This window comes from Hyalella azteca, unplaced genomic scaffold (assembly GCF_000764305.2).
Source record: "Hyalella azteca isolate HAZT.00-mixed unplaced genomic scaffold, Hazt_2.0.2 contig13457, whole genome shotgun sequence".
NCBI classification, from domain to species: Eukaryota; Metazoa; Arthropoda; class Malacostraca; order Amphipoda; family Hyalellidae; genus Hyalella; species Hyalella azteca.
In genome coordinates this window covers 1,425,933-1,449,299 of record NW_025943380.1, presented here as the reverse complement: position 1 = coordinate 1,449,299, position 23,367 = coordinate 1,425,933, and the positions used below count along the sequence as shown (strand labels likewise).

Below are 23,367 nucleotides of genomic sequence, written 5' to 3'. Positions count from 1 at the left end.
GTTCAGATTCTCTTGTGGTTGGTGACAGACTCTGATGGCTTCATTGAGCCTTGAGGCAACCCCTGCCGCCACTGTGAACAGTGGAATTTTATGAATGAAAAAAGCTTTCCACCCAAGGTGGATAGCTTTCCTTAGATACAGCGCTCTGCCAGGAGAGTGACTATAAAGGAAAAGAGTGATCAAAAGTGGACAAACTTTTTCAATTGCAGAGTACCTCAGATTTGTTACAGAATTTTTCAGCTGTCTCTTGTTTGATTGATATTTTTTATTTTCATTTTATTTATTGGATTTTTGAAAATTTTCCAGGCTCATTGTTTGTAATGATTAAGTTTAAGTCAAGTTAGTTTAATAATTAAGTTAGCCAGTACACATACCATATCTGAGCACAACCAATCACAGCTGGAAAGGCTGACATTGCAATCCCATCAACCAGTCACAGCTGGAAAAGAATATCATCAACAGATATGTATATAATGGACTCTAAATGGAAAGTTCCTGGCCTTTCCAAGCTTTCAAGTCCAGCTTTCCGAACTATCAAGTCCTGTTTTCCAATATGCTATGTGTACTTGGTAATTTAATATCCCTCTAGAAGTCCATACCAACAGCCGTAGCCTCCACAGTCTGTGGAGACTATGGATGTTAATGTTAGCCAGAAACTTACAGCTTGTGAGAAGACCATATCAAGTGAAAGCTTTGGTGGAGTTTAGGCCAAGGGCCCAGGTGGCCCAGCTATATGGTACTGAGCATATCAGGGTGCAGAAAGTGGGTAAATATTTGAAGATTATTGGTGACGCATCAGCGGCATAATTTACGACTTCAGATCTTGCCAACACATTTGGATTGAATTTTTCCAAAGCAATTGCAATTGAAAAAGTGCATGCTGCTGGGCTCTTGTATGCATAGGCTGTTAGGGAAGTGGAGGCAACTTCTTGCTGGCAAATGCCTGATCTGACTGTTGAGAGCACTTCACATACCCATGCTTCATATGCAAGCAAAGCAGCTTAATGCTTTCCTTTGGGGCTCTCTATAGTAGGATAATCCCTGCAGAAGTCCATAGATCTCAGGGTACCTGTTCAAATTTAAGCTCCACTCAACCTATGAAAAGAAATCAGCTTTGAAATGTGCTTTTACAAGTAGGTACCTACCAAAATGTGCAACAATGATAATAGTTCCAATGCACATTTCGTCAGGATAATAAAGGAAAATAATAATTCCAATAATTTCATCAAATAATTGTTCAATCCAATAATATTTTTTTGTATTCTTACTTGTAGAAACTAGAAAGCTTAGTTTGTCATAGCTTTTTGGTTCCATTTTTTCCTTTATTATATTTCATGGTATTATTGAGTGTATTGGCAATGTTATTGTTTTTTCATAATGGCAGCTGATTTGGACCTTGATTTTATAATTAAGAGTTATTATATACTATAATCAATGTTTTTTATTTCAGGATCCATATTGAGCTGAATAGGTTGAAAGTGTCACTGTTTTAAAAGCTAGCTTTGAGCATAGTAACTTTGAAGCTGTTCAAATATGGATAGCAAGCCGGCTACTCCTCTGTCCGAGCAAAGTGATAAAACTAAGAAGTATGATAGACAACTCAGGTATGATATTCTAAAACTCTCTGCAAAAATTGTATTAATTGACATTTATATAGCATATTTTTATACTCATATCCCATTTATTACCATTTTCATTAGGAAAACTCCATTAGAAACAATTCCATTCCTTATCATGAAACTATCTATTAAACATTAAGCACTTCATGATTTGTGATTTACTAAAGCATTTAGTTATCCATTCATTTATTCTGGTTGTGTCTGCCATGATGATTTTTTTTATTGTTATCATCAATAATTTTAATACATTTATATAGAAATTTCTTATTTATTCTTATTTCTTCTTAATAAAAAGCATAGAATAGAATAGAAGTGTCGGCATTAAAAAAATAGGCCCATGGCCTGTTGCCGATTCTTGAACTTTTCGTGACTTGATTCACAAGGTCTTCAATCAATCAATCAATCAACTTGATGCTCTGGTCTTCAATTCAAAGAAAAGCTTATGCTGAACTTCATCAAATTTCTTATTATATACGTTTTGTCAATTTGTGATAAAAGTTCATATTCTTTGTGGGCTGAGAGCTAAATTTTTCCTTAACAGACTCTGGGGAGACCATGGGCAGGCGCTGCTGGAAGCTGCTCATGTCTGCCTCTGTGGGTCCAGTGCAGCGATGTCATCTCAAGGTGATGCCATCCTATGCATTTAATTACCTTTCTTAATAAACTCAACTTCATTAATGCCTCCTAATGATGTAGGTTTAACCTTTTTCAATTGTATTTTTATCCAAATTCCTAGTAAAGAAAGTTAACATCATTGGATAAAAGGTTGGCCTTTTGTCTATGGCTACAGTACCTATGCTTAACTATTATCAATGCTATTCAATTTCAATGTTCCAGTAATGCAAGTTACTGTCAATGAATAAAGAGCTTTGCCTATTGCTGCTGATGAATTCGCATCAGTTAAAAATTGTAAATTTTATTTTTATCTGAAGGACTGGTAATTATACTGTATTTGCTTTCAACGGACAATGAATTCAAATTCATCATTCAATTTTCATGTCCCAATTTCTCATATTGATTTCCTCTATATATTTCTCAAAATTTATATATAGCTTAAAAAATTAGGCTAGAATTTATGTTAATGTTAACTATTAATCTGCTGCTGTTAATTTATTTATAATAATGATTTTGAATCTCAGTGGTTTGAAGAATTTTTCACTCCAGAATGGAATAAATTTGAATGTTATTTATTTTAATTTGATTGAATGCTAAGGTTTCTTGTTGGTTGTGGTGCTAAAAAGCATATATAGCTGAGCATTTTTTCATGTATCACAATATATTTATCTGAATAATTAATTGTACAGGATTAGGCAGCAGTGGCGTGCTGGGAGCAGAGGTGCTGCGGTCGCTTGTCCTGCCCGGCATAGGCAAGGTTACGGTCCTTGATGACGCCTTAGTAACTCAATGTGACCTGGACAATAAGTGAGATTATCAACTATTGTTATTGCAACTCATGATAACTTGTTAATCAACTCAATGTTGTAGGCGGAGAGGTTTCAACTAGTATATCTGACTCCGCTCAACATTTCATCTCTGGTTTGGTTTAGCCATGGTGTGAAGGAAAATGAAACACGGAGCGTGATTGACAAGAAAAAATATAAACACAGAAGAAATGAAGCGTACAAACGTAAACAAAGAAAAAGAAAAAGTGGGTGCATAAGTGACAGACTTTAGTGTCTTGCCCAAACCAAGAACCCTGAAATAACACGATAAATTAGCTTGTATAAAAAGGTAAATTAAAGAACCTTGAAAAAACCATCATTAGCGCAATCATTATAAACAAATATACTCATTAACTGATGGACTAGCATTTAAATGCAAAGCAAGATTAAATAACATGATCAAAACAATATAAGTACCAAAACTATTAATCAAGCAAGTGGTATATCATATTATATATCCATCAGACTTAGGTTAATCACGGACAAAGCTTTGATGGTCATCAGCCAAACCAACGCATGTCTCAACTCAACCATCATTAACACAAACGAGTGGTGACAGGAGAACTCACCAGGTCAACCACTGTGCAAAGCTTCAGAATGCTAGTCGGCCATTAGAACAACACAATGCAAGTTCTCTAACTGTAAAAACACCAGGGAGAAAAAGACAAGACATGGGTTATTGAATAAAGAAAAGACAAAAAATAAATGCAAATAAATTGATGAGTTACGACTGAGACAGGGCTAGCTGAAGCCTACAGGAATTGCACAAATATTTATTAGCTGAACCAGCAGCATTAAAACATCGGTTAAGACCGTTCACTTGAACTAGTTTATTCTATCTCTATTAAAACGCTAAAGCTTAAAAAGAGTATCACTACATTATAAACTAAACTTGGACTACTAGCAAGCGATAAACACATGAGGGCCGGCACCTACAATGTGACCTGGACAAGTGAGATGATCAACTATTATTATTGAAACTCATGATAACTTGTTAATCAACTCATAATCAACTCATGATAACTTGTTAATCAACTCATAATCAACTCATGATAACTTGTTAATCAACTCATAATCAACTCATAATCAACTCATGTTTGCAACTATATATAGCAACTCAACACAAAAACAACACCTAATTGATGATGAACTATTGTTATTGCAACTCATGATAACATGCTAATCTACTCATAATCAACTAATCAACTCATGATTGCAACTGTGTATATCAACTCAACACAAAACACATAATTGACAACTTGATTCTTTTTATCAGACTGATGTTGTTATAATTTTCAATAATTTTTTAGTGACTCGTTATTCTTTTTTCAAGTAAGTATAAAAGACGCTGTATAAATATCTGGCTAGATATGTTTCTCAATATTATGATATTGTCAAGTTCCTTTGTTCCTTTTCCCTTTTTCAGAATAGTTAACTTGTTTTCACTTGTTTTTCTGTATACTTTACTAGTTTTTTTCAGTTTACAGTGAACAAAGTCTAGTATGCTTTTGTTTTAGTTCACATGAAGATAGTGAATTTTGCGCGTATTTTCCAGTGTACATGGGAAACAGTAGAGTTTACTTATAGTATACATTTATTAACTTGCCTTGGCCATAGTATGAGGGGCATCCAGATAATAGTAATGGTTTGGAAATTGAACAAAAGGAAGTAAATATTAACAAATGTAAACATGTTTATTGAAAAGAACATTTATTACACTACTTCTCTACTTATTCTATGGACAAATTTAAGCATTTGTCGTATCGTGTCACGAGTTTTTGTATACCAGTGTCATATGCCTCCGCCGGCAGTGTATTGCGATACGTAGTCACGTGTTCTTTCAGTTCGTCATTTTGAAACCTTGTCCCTGCCACGAAGTCCTTGAGTTTCGTAAACAGATGAAAATCTGAAGGAGCCAAGTCCAGACTGTAGGGTGGATGGTCGAAAATTTCCCACTTGAATTTTTGGATAAGTTGTTGCTTTATCCGAGCCGTATGCGGCCTGCCAACATCGTGCAGGAGAATGACGCCAGTAGACAACGGACCTCGCCGTCGATTTTGAATTGCCCGCCGTAATTTTTTAATGTTTTAATGTACAAAAACTCAGTGACACGATACAAACAATGCTTAAATTTGTCCGGAGATAATGTAGAGAAGCAGTGTAATATATGTTCTTTTCAATAAACATGTTTACATTTGTCAATATTTACTTCCTTTTGTTCAATTCCCAAACGGGTACTACTTTCCGGATGCCCCTCGTATATATACTTGTATTGTATTTCTTCAGTTCACCTGAGGATAATAAAGTCAATGTGTTTATTATTCCCCTTTACATGCAGATAGTAAAGTTTTCCCGTATTTTTCCAGTTTATTCGTGAGTAAAGACAGCCTCGGTAAGCCGCGCGGCGAGCAGCTGCTGCAGTGTCTGCTGGAGATGAACCCCGACGTGCGAGGCAGTCTTGTGGAGCAGAGCACCGAAGGCATCCTTAGCACCCAGCCCAACTTCTTTGACGGCTTCAGTGTTGTTGTGGCAGTTAATATGCATGAGAAGTGAGCCTCGTAAAGTTAATATGCATGAGAAGTGAGCCTCGTAAAGTTAATATGCATGAGAAGTGAGCCTCGTAATGTTAATATGCATGAGATAAGAGGCACTTAATATGCATGATAATTGAAGTTAAATGCAGTTAATATAAACGAAAATTGATACCATGCCTTTAAAATGCATGAAAATTTAGGCTAATAAAGTTAAGATGCACAAGAAATGACGCAGGTGATATGAACAAAATTTGACGCTAAATGCAGTTAATGTGTGCAAAAAGTGAGGCTCAATACTGTTAATGTGCACAAAATACGCCTTTTTCTATGGTGCTGTTGTCCCTGTTAAATCCAATTTTTCACTTCCTTGTACCCCATCTTTCATTTCTATCCTCATACCCTATCTTTCACTACCATCTTTCACCACCAGAACGCTGCTGGAGTTGTCGGAGTGCCTGTGGAGGGCCAAAGTTCCCCTGGTCGTGGTGCGCAGCTATGGCTTCATAGGCTACATCAGAATACAAGTGAGCACCGCTGATACCTTAACATCTCATGAATATTATTACAGTCATTCATATCCCTCAGTTAATTTTATGTTCAATTATTGTTAGCGCATTTTCTCATTTATGGAAAAAATCCACTATTGTACTCGCCATGTCCGTCTGTCTGTCTGTCCGTCCGTCCGTCCGTCCGTCCGTCCGTGACTTCACGTTTTCGTTCGACGAGAAAATGCGCTCTCTGTCACTCACTGCAGTGAGTACTTAGTTATATTTTTTTTCAACTTGCTATTGTGTTCCAGGTCGAGGAATTAACGATCGCTGAAAGCCACCCTCAGAACGAGTTGCCAGATCTTCGCATTAATGCCTTTAGATCCCATGAATAATATTACAGTCATTCACATCTCAATTAATTTTATGTTCAATTATTGTTTTTCAACTTGCTATTGTGTTCCAGGTCGAGGAATTAACGATCGTTGAAAGTCACCCTGAGAACGAGTTGCCAGACCTCCGCCTGCTCGATCCATTCCCCGCCCTGAAGAAATATTTTGATTCTGTTGATCTTGAGTCGCTGTCTGACAAGGATCACAGCCACACGCCTTATGTTGTTATCATATATAAATTTCTGCAGAAATGGATTGAGGAACATGGAAGACCGCCTCAAAACTACAAGGAAAAGAAGATGTTTGGGCTGATGATTAGGGACGGTTAGTACTGTTACAATTATTTAAGTGTTCATATTTGTGAACAGGGTTCGATATCGTTCTCCATTTATGGTGAAGAAGAAATAACCAAGTTATGGCGAAAAACGAATTTATCCTGTAATGTAACTCACATGTTACATCACAGTCTAAATTGCCCTTGTAATTTATTGCCGCTGTTATTTTTGCGGGAGTCACTTCGTAGGTAGAATTTTTTGTGAGTGAAATTAGTGAGCATTTAATAGAAATGTTGAGCTGGAGATCAAATGATGTTGTACATTCTGTGAATGAAGCTGCTGGTATCACGAGTCATTGTATACATTTTCAATAAATCCTATTATTATCCCTTATTTCTATCTTATTTCTTTTATCTCTTTCTACTATTCATCCTTTTACTATTCAGCATTTTATTCATCACTTAAATTTGCCTGATAACATAATTTACGTGTTATAATGCGGCAAATTTGGTGTTATAATTATAGTTCTATAATAATATCGATTATAAATTAAAATTTTATTTAATAATATTCATGCTAAACCAAGTTTGACGCCATATTCACCCTCTCAGGCATGAGACAAAAATCTTCGGGGGAGCCAGAAGAGAATTTTGAAGAAGCGATCAAGGCCATAAACACCTGCCTGGGGGATTGCAGGATACCTTCATCCCTGGAGGAGCTGTTTGCCCTCCTACCCTCCCCCATCACCCCTGCGACGCCCCCCTTCTGGCTGGTCCTGGCAGGACTACAGACTTTCCTGGAGGAGAACAAGCGACTTCCTGTGACAGGCGTCGTGCCTGACATGACCGCTGACTCTGCCAGCTACATCGAGATGCAGAACATGTAAATTTACTTAATTCTGCCGGCTACATCGAGATGCAGAACACGTTTCATAATTCTGGCAGATACACTGATATATTATTGATTTCATATCAGCAACATCGAAATGTAAAACATCTATTGCTTGCTACGTGTGATATTGTATGCTTAGTTTTCTTACTAGCAAAGCAAATGAGAAGTACCTATTACTTTCATGTCGAAAACATCATGCAAGCATTGCGGCACTAGTCTTCCAGCATTTAAGATAACAATTCATTATAACATACTGACCCACCTTTAAACTCAAGTAATCTGATGATCTCTAACTCAATTATTCTGATGATCTTTTTACAACTGAGGTATCCTGATCACGACTATGGTGTTAAGCACGCTTTTACTCTTCCATATCGTGCAATATACAAAAAATATAAAAAAGTTTTCTTCCCAATAAAAAAAGTTTTATAAAAGTTTCTTAAAGTTTCTTCTTCCCAATAAAAAAGTTTTATTAAAGTTTCTATATAAGTTTTATAAAGCTTCTTCTTGCTAATAAAAAAGTTTTATTTGTAGTTACCGGGAGCAAGCTGCCCTTGACAGCGAGGCGGTGCTACGTCACGCGCAGGACCGCTGCCAGCAGCTCTCCTGTAGGACCTCCTCCCTCGCCGAGACCCGTCCTGCCAATGGGGAGGTCAAAGGTGGGTCAGGGTCGGGGAGGTCAAAGGTGGGTGGCGGCCGGGGAGGTCAAAGGTGGGTGGCGGCCGGGGAGGTCAAAGGTGGGTGGCGGCCGGGGAGGTTGACCGCCAAAGGTGGGCGGGGTCGGGACCGCCAAAGGTGGGCGGGGGTCGAGACCGCCAAAGGTGGGCGGGGGTCGGGTCCGCCAAAGGTGGGCGGGGGTCGAGACCGCCAAAGGTGGGCGGGGATCGGGACCGCCGAAGGTGGGTAGGGGGGAAGGGTTACAGTAACATACCATAAATAAGAGTTGCTTGATGAACGTTTTTTTTCACTGCGTTGATCAGCAAATATCTGCGAAGACTCATTTAATCGAGCAGTAGAGTTCACTTAGCAGACACCATAATGTCCGTCTCACAGGTCATATAGTATATGTACAATGTTAGATAAAATAAGGAAAACACCTGAGAAATCCTCAAAACATATTTTAGTTTGGTGTAGGTTCGCCTTTTGCGGCGATTACAGCCTCAATTCTCCGAGGTATTGATTCATAGAAATTGTGAATGGTTCCAAAATGAATTTTAACACATTTTTTAGTTAAAACTCCCTCTAGCTCTTTGGAAGACGATGGCGGCGGGAATCGACTTCTGACTTGCATATCTAAAATCCACCATAAATGCTTGATAATATTCAGGTTTGGTTATTTTGGTGGCGAAATGAGATGCTCAGCTTCATTAGAATGTTCCTCGTGCCATTTTTTAATATTTACGGTTGTATGTGGCTTTATCATCCAGAAAAATGGCGTTTCCCTCTGTAAACAGTGCTTAAACCACTGGGTGAACTTGGTCCTTCAAAATTCATAAATAGTAACGGTAATTGATCCATGAAGAGAAATCATTGGTCTGCCGGATTGTAGTTTAGAAATAAGGTGAACGATGATTCGTCAGAGAAAATTACATTTTTTCCATTGCTCGAAGGACCAATTGGAGAGGTTTTTACAGCACTCTAAACGCTTTAAACGCTTTGAAGCATTTATATTTGAAACCAGAGGTTTTCTAATTGCAGCTTTTTTAAATAAACCATATCTGCGCAGCTCTCGGCGGACAGTCTTTATGGAAACTGGGTTCTGTAGGTGTCCATTGAGGTCTGCAGTAATTTTAACAGCCGCCGTCTTTCGATTGGCCCTCACAATTCGATTTAGGTACCGACGGTCTCTCTCAGAAAATTTCCGACTTTCGGCCAGACATGTGCTATGCTGAGAACGTTTTACTTTCTCTTTCAAAAGCAGTACCGGTAATTAATTTTGAGACAGTACCTCTAGAAACGTCAAGCATTCGGAAAGTTTCTGTCACACTAGCACCTGTCATACGGGCTCCAACAATTTGGCCTCTTTGAAAATCGGAGAGGTTTGCCATTTACAGGCAACATGTTAGTTTATAGACACAAAAATTTACCTAAAATATCTATGCAAGGATAAAATATCAATTAGCAGCAACAATAAACACGAAAACATGAAAATATGTCACGTTTTCTTTTTATAACATGTTAAAAAATTACGGTACCAAAACGTCAGGTGTTTATAATAATGACTCTTATAATGTCCAACGCCTGAAAATTTGTCAAGTTTATGTGCTACCACTTTTAGTCACTCGTTCACTTTCGTTAAACATGTAAACTTTCGAATAACTCGTTCAATGAACACAAATTCTTAATTAACGAGATTCGAACATTTTTTACCCAAAGAGCATATTAGGCTCTTGTACAAATATTTATGGAACGTCATAATTGCATTGTTCCTAGTTAATGCCATACTTAATGTATAGTTAACCGTATAATATACGGTTACTCGTGTATTTATACACCTTATTTTCTATATTTCTTGTAATCATCATGTATACATGTACTCGTCAGGGAGCGGAGGGCTGGTGTCAGAGTCACAGGTGCGACTGATGTGTCGCCACGCGTCACATCTTCGCGTCATCCACGGCACCAGCGTCGCTGCTGAGTACTGCGGCAAAGTCAACCTCGGTGGTGAATACTCGTACAAATTTCCTACTAAATGTACAAGTTTACATGACTGCTAATTTCCTGGCATACAATACATATCAATTCAGTACATGGCAATACTACAACTGCGGCCTTACTTTCAAAACTCGCTAAGTGAACGTAAGTACTTACGCTCTATTTTCTTGTCTGTGATTGGTGGATTTTGCTTGAAAGGCCGTCAATGATTGGCTGATGAACTTACGATCTCTTAACTGTTTTTAAAAGAGTGGCTTGAAAGGCCGTCAATGATTGGCTGATGAACTTACGATCTCTTAACTTTTTTTGAAAGTATAGACCCTGTTGTGTCACAGGAGGGGAGGTGGAGGTGAGCGACAGCGACGTCGTCTGGTACGTCCTCCTACGGGCCGCTGACGTCTTCCACTCAGAGTTCCGGTGCTGGCCAGGCTACCATGACCATCAGGTCGAGGCTGACATCGTCAGGCTCAAGGTACCGCAGCTTATGTTGAATTAATGTTGATTAAATGCTATTTCAACGAAATTCAGTAATATTAATCCAGTAATAAATGTTTTTTTTAACGAAATTCAGTAATAATCAACATTGTTTCAGCCTTATTTCCTTGGAGTGACGCATCAAATGTTTAATTAACGTTGATTAAATGTTGTTTCAACGAAATTCTTTAATAATTAACATTATTTCAGCCTCTGACATCGTCAGGCTCAAGGTGACGCAGCTTATGTTTAGTTAACGTTGATTGAATGTACTTTCAACTAAATCCAGTAATAATTAATAGTGTTTTAACCTCAATGCAACAGTCATGTAATAATCTCAATGTAAACCAGGTTAGTGTAGTAATCAACCTAAACCTAATTTCCTTTGCATGTATATTTTTCTTTTAGCACTTATCACTAATTTAGAGATCCTTGTGTTGCTAATACGATAAGCTACACTTAAAATGATATGATATTGTACAGCAAATATAATATTCTACAATATTATTTATATTGTGTGGCAACTGTGTTATTGAAGTGTAGCTCATAGATACACATCTGTATCGAAGGCAACATCTTTTGTATAATTTTGTATTTGTATAATCCATAAGAATTCCAGTGTAGCTTGGAACTGTTATCCTGGTTAAACTTGAAATTCACTCTGTTATCTTTCCCTGTTAGAATGTGTGTATGAATGAGAAGGGTTAATTTAAATGAATAAATCTGGATATGATGTGAACATGTTCAATTGCCAGTGTCTGAGATAATCTGTTGTTATCAGCTGTTATCTCTGCACAGGTGTGCGTCAACAGAAGAGACTATACCTTATCAGCTGTTATCTGTGCACAGGTGTACGTAAACAGAGGGAGCTATACGCTGTTATCAGCTGTTATCTGTGCCCAGGTGTGCGTCAACAGAGGGAACTAATCAGTTGTTATCAGCTGTTATCTGTGCACAGGTGTGCGTCAACAGAGGGAACTATACGTTGTTATCAGCTGTTATCTGTTTAGGTGTGCGTCAACAGAGGGAACTATACGTTGTTATCAGCTGTTATCTGCCCAGGTGTGCGTCAACAGGCTGTTATCAGAGTGGGGGGGCGGTAGCGCCCCGGTGTTCACCGTCAAGGACGACCACATCCACGAGATGTGCCGCTACGGCGCCGCTCAGGTGACGTGCTTACAATATCTTGTTTTTATTTATATATTATATTAGAGTATTTAATATCTATTTATAATATAATAATATTCATGATATAATAAAATATGTGCTATTGAAATATTATATTATAATAAATATATTATAATATTTCAAATAGATTTTTTGAAATAGTGAAAATAATGTAAATAGGTATATACGCAGTTATTATATTATTAATTAATTCAGATATCTATTTGCATTATTAGTCTAAATATCTATATACATTATTAATCAATCCAAATATCTATTTGCATTATTAATTAATCTTAATATCTATTTGCATTATTAAATAATCTTAATATCTATTTGCATTATTAAATAATCTTAATATCTATTTGCATTATTAATCAATCCAAATATCTATTTGCATTATTAAATAATCGTAATCTCTATTAACATTATTAAAATTAATGTTATAAAGTTGTTCGTATTTCATGAAAATTAAATGAAAAATATCTGTCTAAATAACGAAACAAAGTTATTCCAATTTTCTGACATTTTTTGTGAAGCGTTCGACGTGGAATTGTGCCTTTTTCCTGCACAAAACGAAATTATATATAGCGAATATTATATATAACGGTATATATATTTTATAACGAATATTGTGCCTTTTTCCTGCAAAAAACGAAATTACTTGGCAGGGGCACATTTTTTACTTCAAAGAAAGTGAATATACCGTATAATGAAAAAATAAAAAATTTAGCTAATTTCGCTTTTGTGAGGACATTTTTGCAAATGCACAGCTAATTCCGTTAAATATCAACTACAATGGATAAAGCAGCTCCACGGCTAATTATTTTGTATTGATTCCTATATTATTGATTCGTGTTATTGATAGTATTATTATAAGGTATGTCTGGAGATATTATAAATGCAAGATATTATTATTGCTATTTTTTATTATAAGTGTATTATGTTGTTATTGTTCTTGATGTGTGCAGATCCACAGCGTGGCTTCATACGTAGGAGGCTGTGCAGCGCACGAGATAATCAAGTTAATAACAGCGCAGTATGTTCCTCTCAACAACACCCTCATCTATAACGCTGCTACCGCTACCTCCTTAACTCTAACGCTCTAACCAAAGCTCCTCTCCAGATTATTTAAATGTCCTAATTTCAAATAATATCTATAATTCCTATTTCAAATGTTTCCAGTGCTCTATTTGTCTCTTATAAAATAGAGCTGATGAACGTTTACAGGCTCTAAATACGTATAAAAGTAAGTTCTGGCTCGAAGAAATGTTTTTAGGCTCGTGAAACGTTTTTTTTTTTTTTGCTCGAAGAAACGCTTTTTGGCTTGAAGAAACTTTTTGTCTCAAAGAAATGTTTTTTGGCTCAAATAAACTTTTTTTGGCTTGAAAAAAACTTTTTTTTGCCTGAAAAAAAAACTTTTTTTTGCTCGTAAAACGTTTTCAGGCTCGATAATACGTTTTCAGGCCCCAAGAAATGGTCTAAATCGCGAAAAAATGTTTTTATAATGTAGAAAATTTTTCAGCTAATTTTCGATGTGGATTCGTAGCAGGAGTAGACTACTGGTAACCTGTGCAGTGTGCACGCATTTCCAGTCAAAATATTTGTCTCTTTATTGCTTAGTTTCATTTTGTTAAATTCTCATTATCTTTTGTATTCAAGAACATTGTAATTCGAGAAGAGATTATACGTTTCATAGTTATGATCAAATGTAAGTATTAAAAAATAGTGTCATTTTCCATTGGCTGCAAACCTGTGATAGATTTATTCTTACATCTGTTCCTTGTTTATTTGTTAATCTCAGATTTGACCGTAAATCTGTGAAATTTCTTACAAATCTGTGAAAGATTTGACCGCTAATCTGTGACAGATTTTTTCGCATATTTGTAAAAGATTTAGCCTCCAATCTGTGGCAGATTTTGCTCTAAACTGTGGAAGATTTAGCTGCAAATGTATGTAGCTATGAGCCCAAACCTGTACCCTGAATGACATCTTTTTCCTTAAGAAAACAAACTGAAGACGATGTTGTGTTTTCTTTTCACGATAAACTGACACGAAGTTTGCTATGTTTTGCAAATTGGCTCTTCTTATGAGTTATCTTAGAACGCAGCCGTGCACCACCAATAAGCCCTGAATCGAATGCCTTGGATCTCTCCGGACATCCACCAATCAGCCGTGAACATCTCGGTTTTGTCCTCCGTCTCGGTTTGTCGTTAAATTACGTAATTTCACGTTCACTGAGGTTAGGTTTCTGATAGCATAGTTCTGTTCCAAAATTTATCGTCCTTCGACAAGTGGCCGTTTGACCGAGGGCTGGTTCGACCCACGGCCTAGATACGGACGGTTTCAAGTGATGAAGGCTACGTTCCGGAAGGCAGGAATCATTATGGTCCATTACATCCAGGGCAGTGGTGGTCTTCGGCAGGCGACCCAGTTATCTTCAGCCAGCATCTTTTTTCTGCAGCATTTACCTCTCTTGATGAAGCAACAAATTCTGCCGTTGTAAGCCGGTTACTTGGACTTTTTTAACATCTCAATGCGGTCCGATGCATCCCGTTTCGGGCCGATGTTGTCCGATGAATCCCGATGCGGTCCGATGTATCCCGATGCGGTCCGATGTATCCCGATGCGGTCCGATGTATCCCGATGCGGTCCGAAGCAACCCCTTTGAGGTCCGAGGCTTCACATTGCGGTTCGGTGCATCCCGATGCGGCCTGATAGTGCAAAAGCGGTATGCGTGCACCGCAGCGGCCGACCCAGCTGCAGCTGATAAGACAGTAGGTGCACTGCCGGCATTGCAGTGAGTGTACTGGCAGTGCAGTGAGTGTACAGGCAGTGCAGTGAGTTTTCTGGCAGTGCAGTGAGTGTACTGGCAGTGCAGTGTGTGTACTGGCAGTGCAGTGTCAGTGCAGTGAGTGTACTGGCAGTGCAGTGTGTGTACTGACAGTGCAGTGAGTGTACTGGCAGTGCAGTGAGTGTACTGGCAGTGCAGTGAGTGTACTGGCAGTGCAGTGAGTGTACTGGCAGTGCAGTGAGTGTACTGACAGTGCAGTGTATGGAAATCCTAGATATCCACACTAATAAAATACTTTAAAAAAAACTTTTTAAAAAACCACGTTTTTCTTGTGGACTAAAAAGTAGAAAATAAATTACCTAAAAAAACTTTTTTAAAAACACGTTTTTCTTGTGGACTAAAAAGTAGAAAATAAATTATGGCTCGCCCCAAAAAACGTGGGTATGGCTGTACGTTCATCATCAAATTTCCAAAATTCGTGTGTTGTGTGCTTTTCGCTTTAATCATAAATCTGCCCGACCCACGTTTTTTGGGGCGAGCCATAATTTATTTTCTACTTTTTAGTCCACAAGAAAAACGTGTTTTTTAAAGTATTTTATTTTCACCTTTTTAGTCCTACATAATATTCATTTTATTTCAGTTGGCCACGCAAATGCACGAAAGAAAATTCTTTTCGAAGTTCTGTAGAAAATTGTATTCGAGGGGATACATTGGTGCATGTAATTTCATCTCATTTCATGCACCAATTGAATAAATTCCACGCATTCCATTGAATAAATACGCCTGGAAACGTGCAACAAATTATTGATTATTGTATTGTCATCGGCAGCTGAGCTTCCCTAAAAGTTTCAGAGCGCTAGCTAGCGGGAAAGTTGGTGAAATATCGATTGCAAGATTTGATCATCACAGACGGACACGAAAGCGAGCTAAGAAAAACGTGGTAAAATTAACATTCATGATAGTTACACAGAAATTTTTATTCGTGATTTCCGCATACAATGACGTTCGGCTACAAGACTGCACGAATTTTCGGCCATTGCATGCGTGTTTCAACATTCAAATTATTCTCGTATTGGTAATATTTTTAGTCCTTAATATCACATTAGCTATGATCGGTTTCATTAAATTGCATTGCATCATAATTTCACAAGAAAAAATATGAACTATTTTTTATCGGATTACTTGAGCACCGGTCAGTAATTAATTATCGGTCACTACTTATTTTCAGTCACTACTTAACTTCAGTCACTACTTAGCGTCGGTCACTACTTTAGCTTCGCTCACTACTTAGCATCCGTCACTACTTGAGCATAGGTCACTAATTAATCATTTATCACCACTTATCTTCGGTCCCTCTTAGCATCCGTCACTTCTTAGCATCCGTCACTTCTTAGCATCCGTCACTTCTTAGCATCCGTCACTTCTTAGCATCCGTCTCTATTTCAGCATCGGTCACTACTTACCATCGGTCACTACGTAGCATCGGTCACCACTCAAACATAAGGCATCACAAGTGCAGAAGTAGTTGAGTTTTCACCATCACAATGACGTCACGGAGACATTGTTTCTTCCTGGGCCTATACTTTGTGGCATCGCTGGTGCAGACCGCCCCCGCCTACGAGGAGACCGAGAACACCTGCGTTGTGAGTTGACTTGAGGGCAACAAGGTCTCAGAAAAATAAGCGGGACTTTGTCTAAATCTCCTTTGTGTCTTTTAGCTTTATCGGTCAGTCGTTAGTTGATTTGAGGGCAACAAAGTCTCAGAAAAATTAGTGGGACTTTGTCTAAATATCCTTTGTGTCTTTTAGCTTTATCGGTCAGTCGTAAGTTGACTTGAGGGCAACAAGGTCTCAGAAAAATAAGTGCGACTTTGTCTAAATAGCGATGCACCTTTCGCCCGTGTGTGGGTCATGCATATGTATTTCAGCTCCGTATAAGAGAACATCAGTTAAAAAAGCAGGAAGTGTGTCACCATTTGGTCATTGTGATCCCTTCATTATATAGTGACCATCCTTCATTGTGATCCCTTCCTTATAGGCCATGGGCATATTTCTTCAGTGCCGACACTTCTATTCTATTCTATATGAGTGAGCGCTACTATTTAAATACCATTTATTTAATATCAATCCATGGAGTGGAATCTTCGGGTTAGAAGTTTTGAAATTAGTTCTAATTTCATTTAACGCAAGCGGAGTGAATAGAATTTCTTCAGTTCACTCAGAAAAATGAATGAGTCACATTGTGACACATTTTCACGAGCAAACGTAGCTATATAGATACCCCTATACCGGATCAGAATAACCAACAGTTACATTAAAAGTGCTTTGCTATTTAACAAAACTCACATATTTCTCTGAATGTTCGACTAGTGATACCTCAAAAAATTTCTCAGTATTTTAGAAAAAAATCTAATTTATGAGTCTTATCTCCTAAGTGGAATGTGGGTTACATACAGTATATGTTATCGATCTATGTCTATTCATACGTTGTCTATGGCTGGTCATGTTTTGGAAGTTGAAAAAAGTTTCTAATTAATATAACTTTCTTCATATACTATAATATCATCATTTATATTACTATTAATATTATAATATTAATAACAATAATAATATTACTATTATTATATTATCCCTGTATAATATGATATCCCCTGAAGGTGGCGACCATCCCCATCCACCTCGTCCGAGGGCTGTCGGCGGCCGCAGCTAAGCTGCAGAAGCTCCTCCCCCCTCCCCCACCCCTCGACATCTCGGGGTTGACCGCTGGTCTAGTGGGTGGGTGGCCCAATACCTTAGTTACTTACGTTACCCTTTGTCTACTGACGGTTACTCTCGTTACCAGGCCTTTAGGTACGAATAGCATTAACGCCGGGTAATGTGTCGGTAGGCAAAAGTTACCCTTTGTCTACTGAGGGTTACTCTCGTTACCAGGGTGATAGGTACGAATAGCATTGACGACGGGTAATCTGTCAGTAGAAAAAGGGTTACCCCTTTTTCTACTGACGGTAACTGTCGTTACCAGGGCTTTATGCACGAATAGCATTGACATTATTTTTTGTGCTTATATCCTCAGTTTATTGTATCGAACCACAGTAGAGTTCTTGTTGAACTTCTTTTCAGAACTGTCAACTAAAGTCGAGAACTTTAGCCTGGAGGTTGTGGCGGCTTTTGAGGCATCAGGGGCCGAGAGCCATGAGGCTGGAGAAGAAATTTTCAATATTTCGAAAAATGGCTTCGCGGAAATTGCTTCGGCAATTCTTGAAGAAAATGAAAAAACGAGAGCTTCTCTGGAATCCCTGGCAGCCATCGACAACGACCGAAGAGAACTGCAGAACAACACTGGAACTCTGGAAATTGAGAACGCCAGATTGATGAATGAAATACTGGATTTGGTCAATAATGAAACCGTCGTAGAGGAGGAGAGCCATGCAGATGAGCAGATAATTTCTGCCATGAGAGAAATTATCGCGGCGCAAGACGAACAGCATGAGAAGTTGAGGCGTGTTTTGGACAATATTGACGCGAACCAACAGGAAAAACTGCAGAAAGATATCATCAAGAAAATGTTGCAAGATGTTGAAAAGGATATCGAATCTTTGGAAGCTAAGAGGAAGCTTCTTGTGCATGAGAATGAGAGCATCAAAAATGTTTCGCAATTAAGAGTAACGACTTATCATTCAAGGTAAAAAAGTGGCATGCTAATTGATGAATGATGAATTATTTTTCCAACTGTTAACTAATATTTTAATCTGATATTTTTAGTCAGTTGAGCTTCCCACAGCAGAATTATGATCAACATCTTCACGTAATATAATATTATAATATTAATAGTAACATTAATAACAATAGTTTTAATATTAATATTCATATATTCCATACCAGGCCCAGGGACTGCTGGGACATCTACAGGCGAGGGGAACGAGAGTCACGGGTGTATACAATCTACCCTGACAGGTCGGTAGACTTTAAGGTGTGACACAATCTACACTGACCACTGACAAGTCGGTAGACTTTCAGGTGTGACACAATCTACACTGACCACTGACAAGTCGGTAGACTTTGAGGTGTGACACAATCTACCCTGACAGGTCGGTAGACTTTGGGGTGCGACACAATCTACACTGACAGGTCGGTAGACTTGTGATGTATATAATCTACTCGGACCGGTCAGCAGAGACATGTAGGTGTACAAAATCTACCCTGACAGATTGGTAGACTTGTGAATGTACATAATCTACCATGACAGGTCAATGAACTATTATATTCTCTTAAATTAATAGCTACTGAAAACTCATTCATGTGTATTTCCAGATGTGGTTCTTATGGCGTCACCGACACCGTCGGCGTCAATGTTTTCTGTGACATGAACCTTGTGGAGTTCGGGGGAGGCTGGACCGTAATTCTTAACCGGGACAGAAAGATCAAAGTTAACAGAAAACACAATGGATTTTCCTCCATGGATGAAACCGCAATCGAAGGCAACGACCATCCAGTAAACTTGTCTGCCTTCTTTGACGTTCCTCTAGAAAGCGAGGGCATTGAGGTAGAACGTGAAACTGATAATAGTTTATTTTGGAATAGAGTCAGTAATGAAGCTGTCAACATTTCGGAAGGATCTGAATCCCAACTAAAAAATTCTGGTCCGACCTGGGAGAACTTCACACGACCCTGGGCTGAATATGAATCAGGATTCGGATATTTAAATGGCGAATACTTTTTAGGTAATATATCGATTTGTTCTTTTTTTGTCATACAGGTGGAAAAAATAACCTTTCCCGATTTCCTTGGAATATAATTACAAGAAAATTCTTTTATGAATTAAAATTTAATCAATAATGCCATTTTGAAATGCCAATCTGCATGGAAACAACGCATTTCGCTTCTTAACGCTTTTCAATAGACATTGATCAACTGAAATTTTTCCTTCCGTGTCTAGGAAATAATGCCCAAAACCCTTTTTCATCATAACTTCATTTTATTGAATATTATACGAAACACGTATTCTCTTCGTTGACTCATTTTTAATACATTTTAAAACTACCACCAATTCTACTATTACTGAAAATAATACTAAAGAGGATAGTTTATCCTTCAATATTCTAACACGATGCTTTCTCTCGGAAAAATTAATGCGTCATGTTGTCCAAATAGTGACACACTATTTACACGTATTACTAATACTCCCTAATGTTGGGCCGAAGTGGATCACGATGGCTCACACAAGAGCAAGCACTGCATCCCAATTTGGACAAAGTTTCTCCCTTTTTATGAGTGTTAGCATGAATATGGCGTGTCTGCGACAGGTTTGAAACACGTTCACGACATGACGACCAGCCGCCGCTACTCGCTGCTGCTTCTCGCTGAGGGTAAAGCCGGCATAGCCATGTGGGGCCAGTGGGACATGTTCAGGGTTGAAGGCCCCAACCACATGTGAGTACTGCACAACCCAGTGGGGCCTGTTAAGGGTTGAAGGCCCCCACCACATGTGAGTACTGCACATCCCAGTGGGGCTGGTAAAGGTTGAAGGCCCCAACCACATGTGAGTACTACACAACCCAGTGGGGCATGTTAAGGGTTGAAGGCCCCCACCACATGTGAGTACTGCACAACCCAGTGGGACATGTTCAGGGATGAAGGCAGCAACCACATGTGAGTACTGCACAACCCAGTGGGACATGTTCAGGGATGAAGGCAGCAACCACATGTGAGTACTGCACAACCCAGTGGGGCCTGTTAAGGGTTGAAGGCCCCCACCACATAACCACATGTGAGTACTGCACAACCCAGTGGACATGTTCAGGGTTGAAGGTCCCAACCACATGTGAGTACTGCACAACCCAGTGGGGCCTGTTAAGGGTTGAAGGCCCCAACCACATGTGAGTACTGCACAACCCAGTGGGGCCAGTGAAACACGGTAGGGTTTAAGGGCCTCAACCTCATATAAGTATTGCATACATTCTCTATTATCATCGTATTTTTTTGTGATTCCACAGTAAAGGTTTGAAGTAGACTAGAAATAGTTCTGTTGCTGCTATTAACTCTCCCAGAGACAGCAATTGGCATTATTCAGCATAAATTTAGTCGATAATTCGACTGACTGTTCTGGAGGAGGGAAAATTTTCAGTCTTGGGCTGGGTTCCGTTTCCTTGCGGCTGTTCGATACATACTTTGACGAATTACGATATCCTCTATTATCAATACGATACCGATGACTAATGAAAATGTTAATAAGCTAATAAATAATGTTAATAACTAGATTAATCACCAAAGGTAACTAAATGTACCTAACTGTACCTGCAGGTATGAGTTGCAGATAGGACATTACATACAGCGCAGTTCGCTGCCAGACGTACTCTCGTCGCATCACCGGCAGCGCTTCTCTACGTACGACAACGACAACGACGCCTCGTACGGTCAGTTCAGTTTGCATTATATTTAAAATAACGAAAATTATAGATAAATAATATTATAATAATAACGGTGGGGTCAGCATTGAAGATTGAACTATCAGGCCTGTCGCCGATTTTGAACAATGCGGCATTTTCAATTTTGCTGCAAGTCTCGAACCCCAATTGCAATTTTGCAATTTTGACGCAGTCATGACATTATTGATCATAATTATTATCATTAATTATAATCATCACAATTCATCATCAACACAATTCATCATCATCACAATTCATCATCATCGCAATTTATCATCAACACAATTCATCATCAACAAAATTCATCATCACAATTCATCATCAACACAATTCATCATCACAATTCATCATCAACACAATTCATCAACACAATTCATCATCATCAACACAATTCACCATCAACACAATTCATCATCAGACCGGAGCTGTGCTGAGCTGTACGGTGGCGGGTGGTGGTACGGCCGCTGCTACGACGCTCACCCCACGGGGGCGTGGGGGGACGGCGACCCCACGCCGCGGGGGGTCGGGGTGTACGGGCCAGTCTCCCGCAACCCCAAAACATGGAAGATATTTTCTCACAGAAATCAAAATATTTCAGAATTTTCAACTCAAAATATTTCAGATTTGTCAACTCGAAATATTTCAGATATATCAACTCGAAATAAATCAGATTTTTCATCTCAAAATATTTCAGATTTTTCAATTCAAAATATTGCAGATTTATCAACTCAAAATATTTCAGATTTTTCAACTCAAAATATTTCAGATTTGTCAACTCGAAATATTTCAGATATATCAACTCGAAATAAATCAGATTTTTCATCTCAAAATATTTCAGATTTTTCAATTCAAAATATTGCAGATTTATCAACTCAAAATATTTCAGATTTTTCAACTCGAATTAATTCAGATTTTGATTATGAGAAAGATTTGACGGGTTTCGATAAGAAAGAAAATATAAAACAGCGCCATGTTGATGAAACTGTAAAATTTAACGTAACCAGTAACGATATCAAGAACATTGTTATCTCTGCTGATAACGATCAGAAATTCGGTAGACAAAATTCAGATACGGATTCTGAAAATCAACTGGCGCTTGAAATAAACCCAATTAACGCGATGATCTTCAAAGGAATCAGGTTAAATGCAAGAAATAAATCTATTGCTGGAATTAAAAATAAATCCAAAATTAAATACGATAAAAGTGAAACAAACCCAGAATCAAACGCGAGGACGTTTGAAGTTACTGATGGAGTTGTAAGAAAACAAAATGGCAGAGTTCGCTTGCTTCCAGTCGCCAAACTCAAAATTTTGATTAAACCTACAGTAGCCCATACCAGAGACCGCTCTCTGCTCCGAACTTGACGGAAAATAAAATTAATATTCACCATATTTTCATTGAAAGAACAGAATGCAAATACAAAATATTTGCGTGAGAAAGCACCGCGCCAATTTACAAGGTTTTCGTTGAAAAAAAAAACGCTAGGCAAATTCAAAATATTTTCATTTAACCATTTCATAATTCGTGGCATTTTCTATGTTCCTCAAATTTTTTTGTCATTTTCTTTGCCCTTTCTTGTTTAGAAAAAAATCTATTATTCAAAGTTGGAGAAATTACTGAGACATTGTCCAAATAGCGAAGCACTTTTACGCTCGTGTGAGTCATCCTGACCCAGTTTGGCAATAGGACGTGTAATTGCTACGTCCGCTTCCTGCTTATGATACAGCTAAGAAACTTGTGTTAATATTCGGACAATGTGACCCGTTAATTTTTGTGAGGGCAGAATGGCAGCTTATGCCTATAGGTCAAAACTCCTTCACTTGGCAGGCTCCCACCCAAACTCCTTCACTTGGCAGGCTCCCACACAAACTCCTTCACTTGACAAGCTCCCACACAAATTCCTTCACTTGGCAGGCTCCCACCCAAACTCCTTCACTTGACAGGCTCCCACCCAAACTCCTTCACTTGACAGGCTTCCACCCAAACTCCTTCACTTGACAGACTCCCACTCAAACTCCTTCACTTGACAGACTCCCACCCAAACTCCTTCACTTGACAGGCTCCCACCCAAACTCCTTCACTTGACAGACTCCCACCCAAACTCCTTCACTTGACAGGCTTCCACCCAAACTCCTTCACTTGACAGGCTCCCACCCAAACTCCTTCACTTGACAGACTCCCACCCAGACTCCCCCTACCGCCTGAGATTAA

General features: G+C 38.5%; 2 protein-coding genes across 2 annotated transcripts; both read left to right on the top strand.

Moving 5' to 3' along the window:
• Positions 1–1,455: 1,455 nt before the first annotated feature.
• Positions 1,456–13,960, top strand: LOC108672518 (NEDD8-activating enzyme E1 regulatory subunit). Its single transcript, XM_018160200.2, has 12 exons — positions 1,456–1,604; positions 2,161–2,243; positions 2,924–3,041; positions 5,428–5,610; positions 6,026–6,119; positions 6,550–6,799; positions 7,362–7,632; positions 8,176–8,300; positions 10,186–10,305; positions 10,632–10,768; positions 11,833–11,937; positions 12,909–13,960. Exons 1-12 carry the CDS (start codon positions 1,534–1,536, stop codon positions 13,044–13,046), a joined length of 1,695 nt encoding a protein of 564 aa, XP_018015689.1. The 5' UTR covers positions 1,456–1,533; the 3' UTR covers positions 13,047–13,960.
• Positions 13,961–15,698: 1,738 nt separating this feature from the next.
• On the top strand, positions 15,699–23,154 carry LOC108672491 (fibrinogen beta chain). Its single transcript, XM_018160158.2, has 9 exons — positions 15,699–16,374; positions 17,388–17,505; positions 17,851–18,412; positions 18,613–18,684; positions 19,042–19,451; positions 20,034–20,160; positions 21,031–21,143; positions 21,574–21,695; positions 22,984–23,154. The coding sequence occupies exons 1-9, from the start codon at positions 16,276–16,278 to the stop codon at positions 23,152–23,154; spliced, it is 1,794 nt and encodes a 597-aa protein (XP_018015647.2). The 5' UTR covers positions 15,699–16,275.
• Positions 23,155–23,367: the final 213 nt, after the last annotated feature.

Bases quoted from the DNA above. Each gene is read 5' to 3' on its own strand.
- LOC108672518 (XM_018160200.2), top strand. From the start codon at position 1,534: ATGGATAGCAAGCCGGCTACTCCTCTGTCCGAGCAAAGTGATAAAACT. The intron at 3,042-5,427 runs GTGAGATTATCA...GTATTTTTCCAG, and splicing joins CAATGTGACCTGGACAATAA to TTTATTCGTGAGTAAAGACA. The intron at 11,938-12,908 runs GTGACGTGCTTA...TGATGTGTGCAG, and splicing joins GCCGCTACGGCGCCGCTCAG to ATCCACAGCGTGGCTTCATA.
- LOC108672491 (XM_018160158.2), top strand. From the start codon at position 16,276: ATGACGTCACGGAGACATTGTTTCTTCCTGGGCCTATACTTTGTGGCA. The intron at 16,375-17,387 runs GTGAGTTGACTT...TATCCCCTGAAG, and splicing joins AGACCGAGAACACCTGCGTT to GTGGCGACCATCCCCATCCA. The intron at 18,413-18,612 runs GTAAAAAAGTGG...ATTCCATACCAG, and splicing joins GTAACGACTTATCATTCAAG to GCCCAGGGACTGCTGGGACA.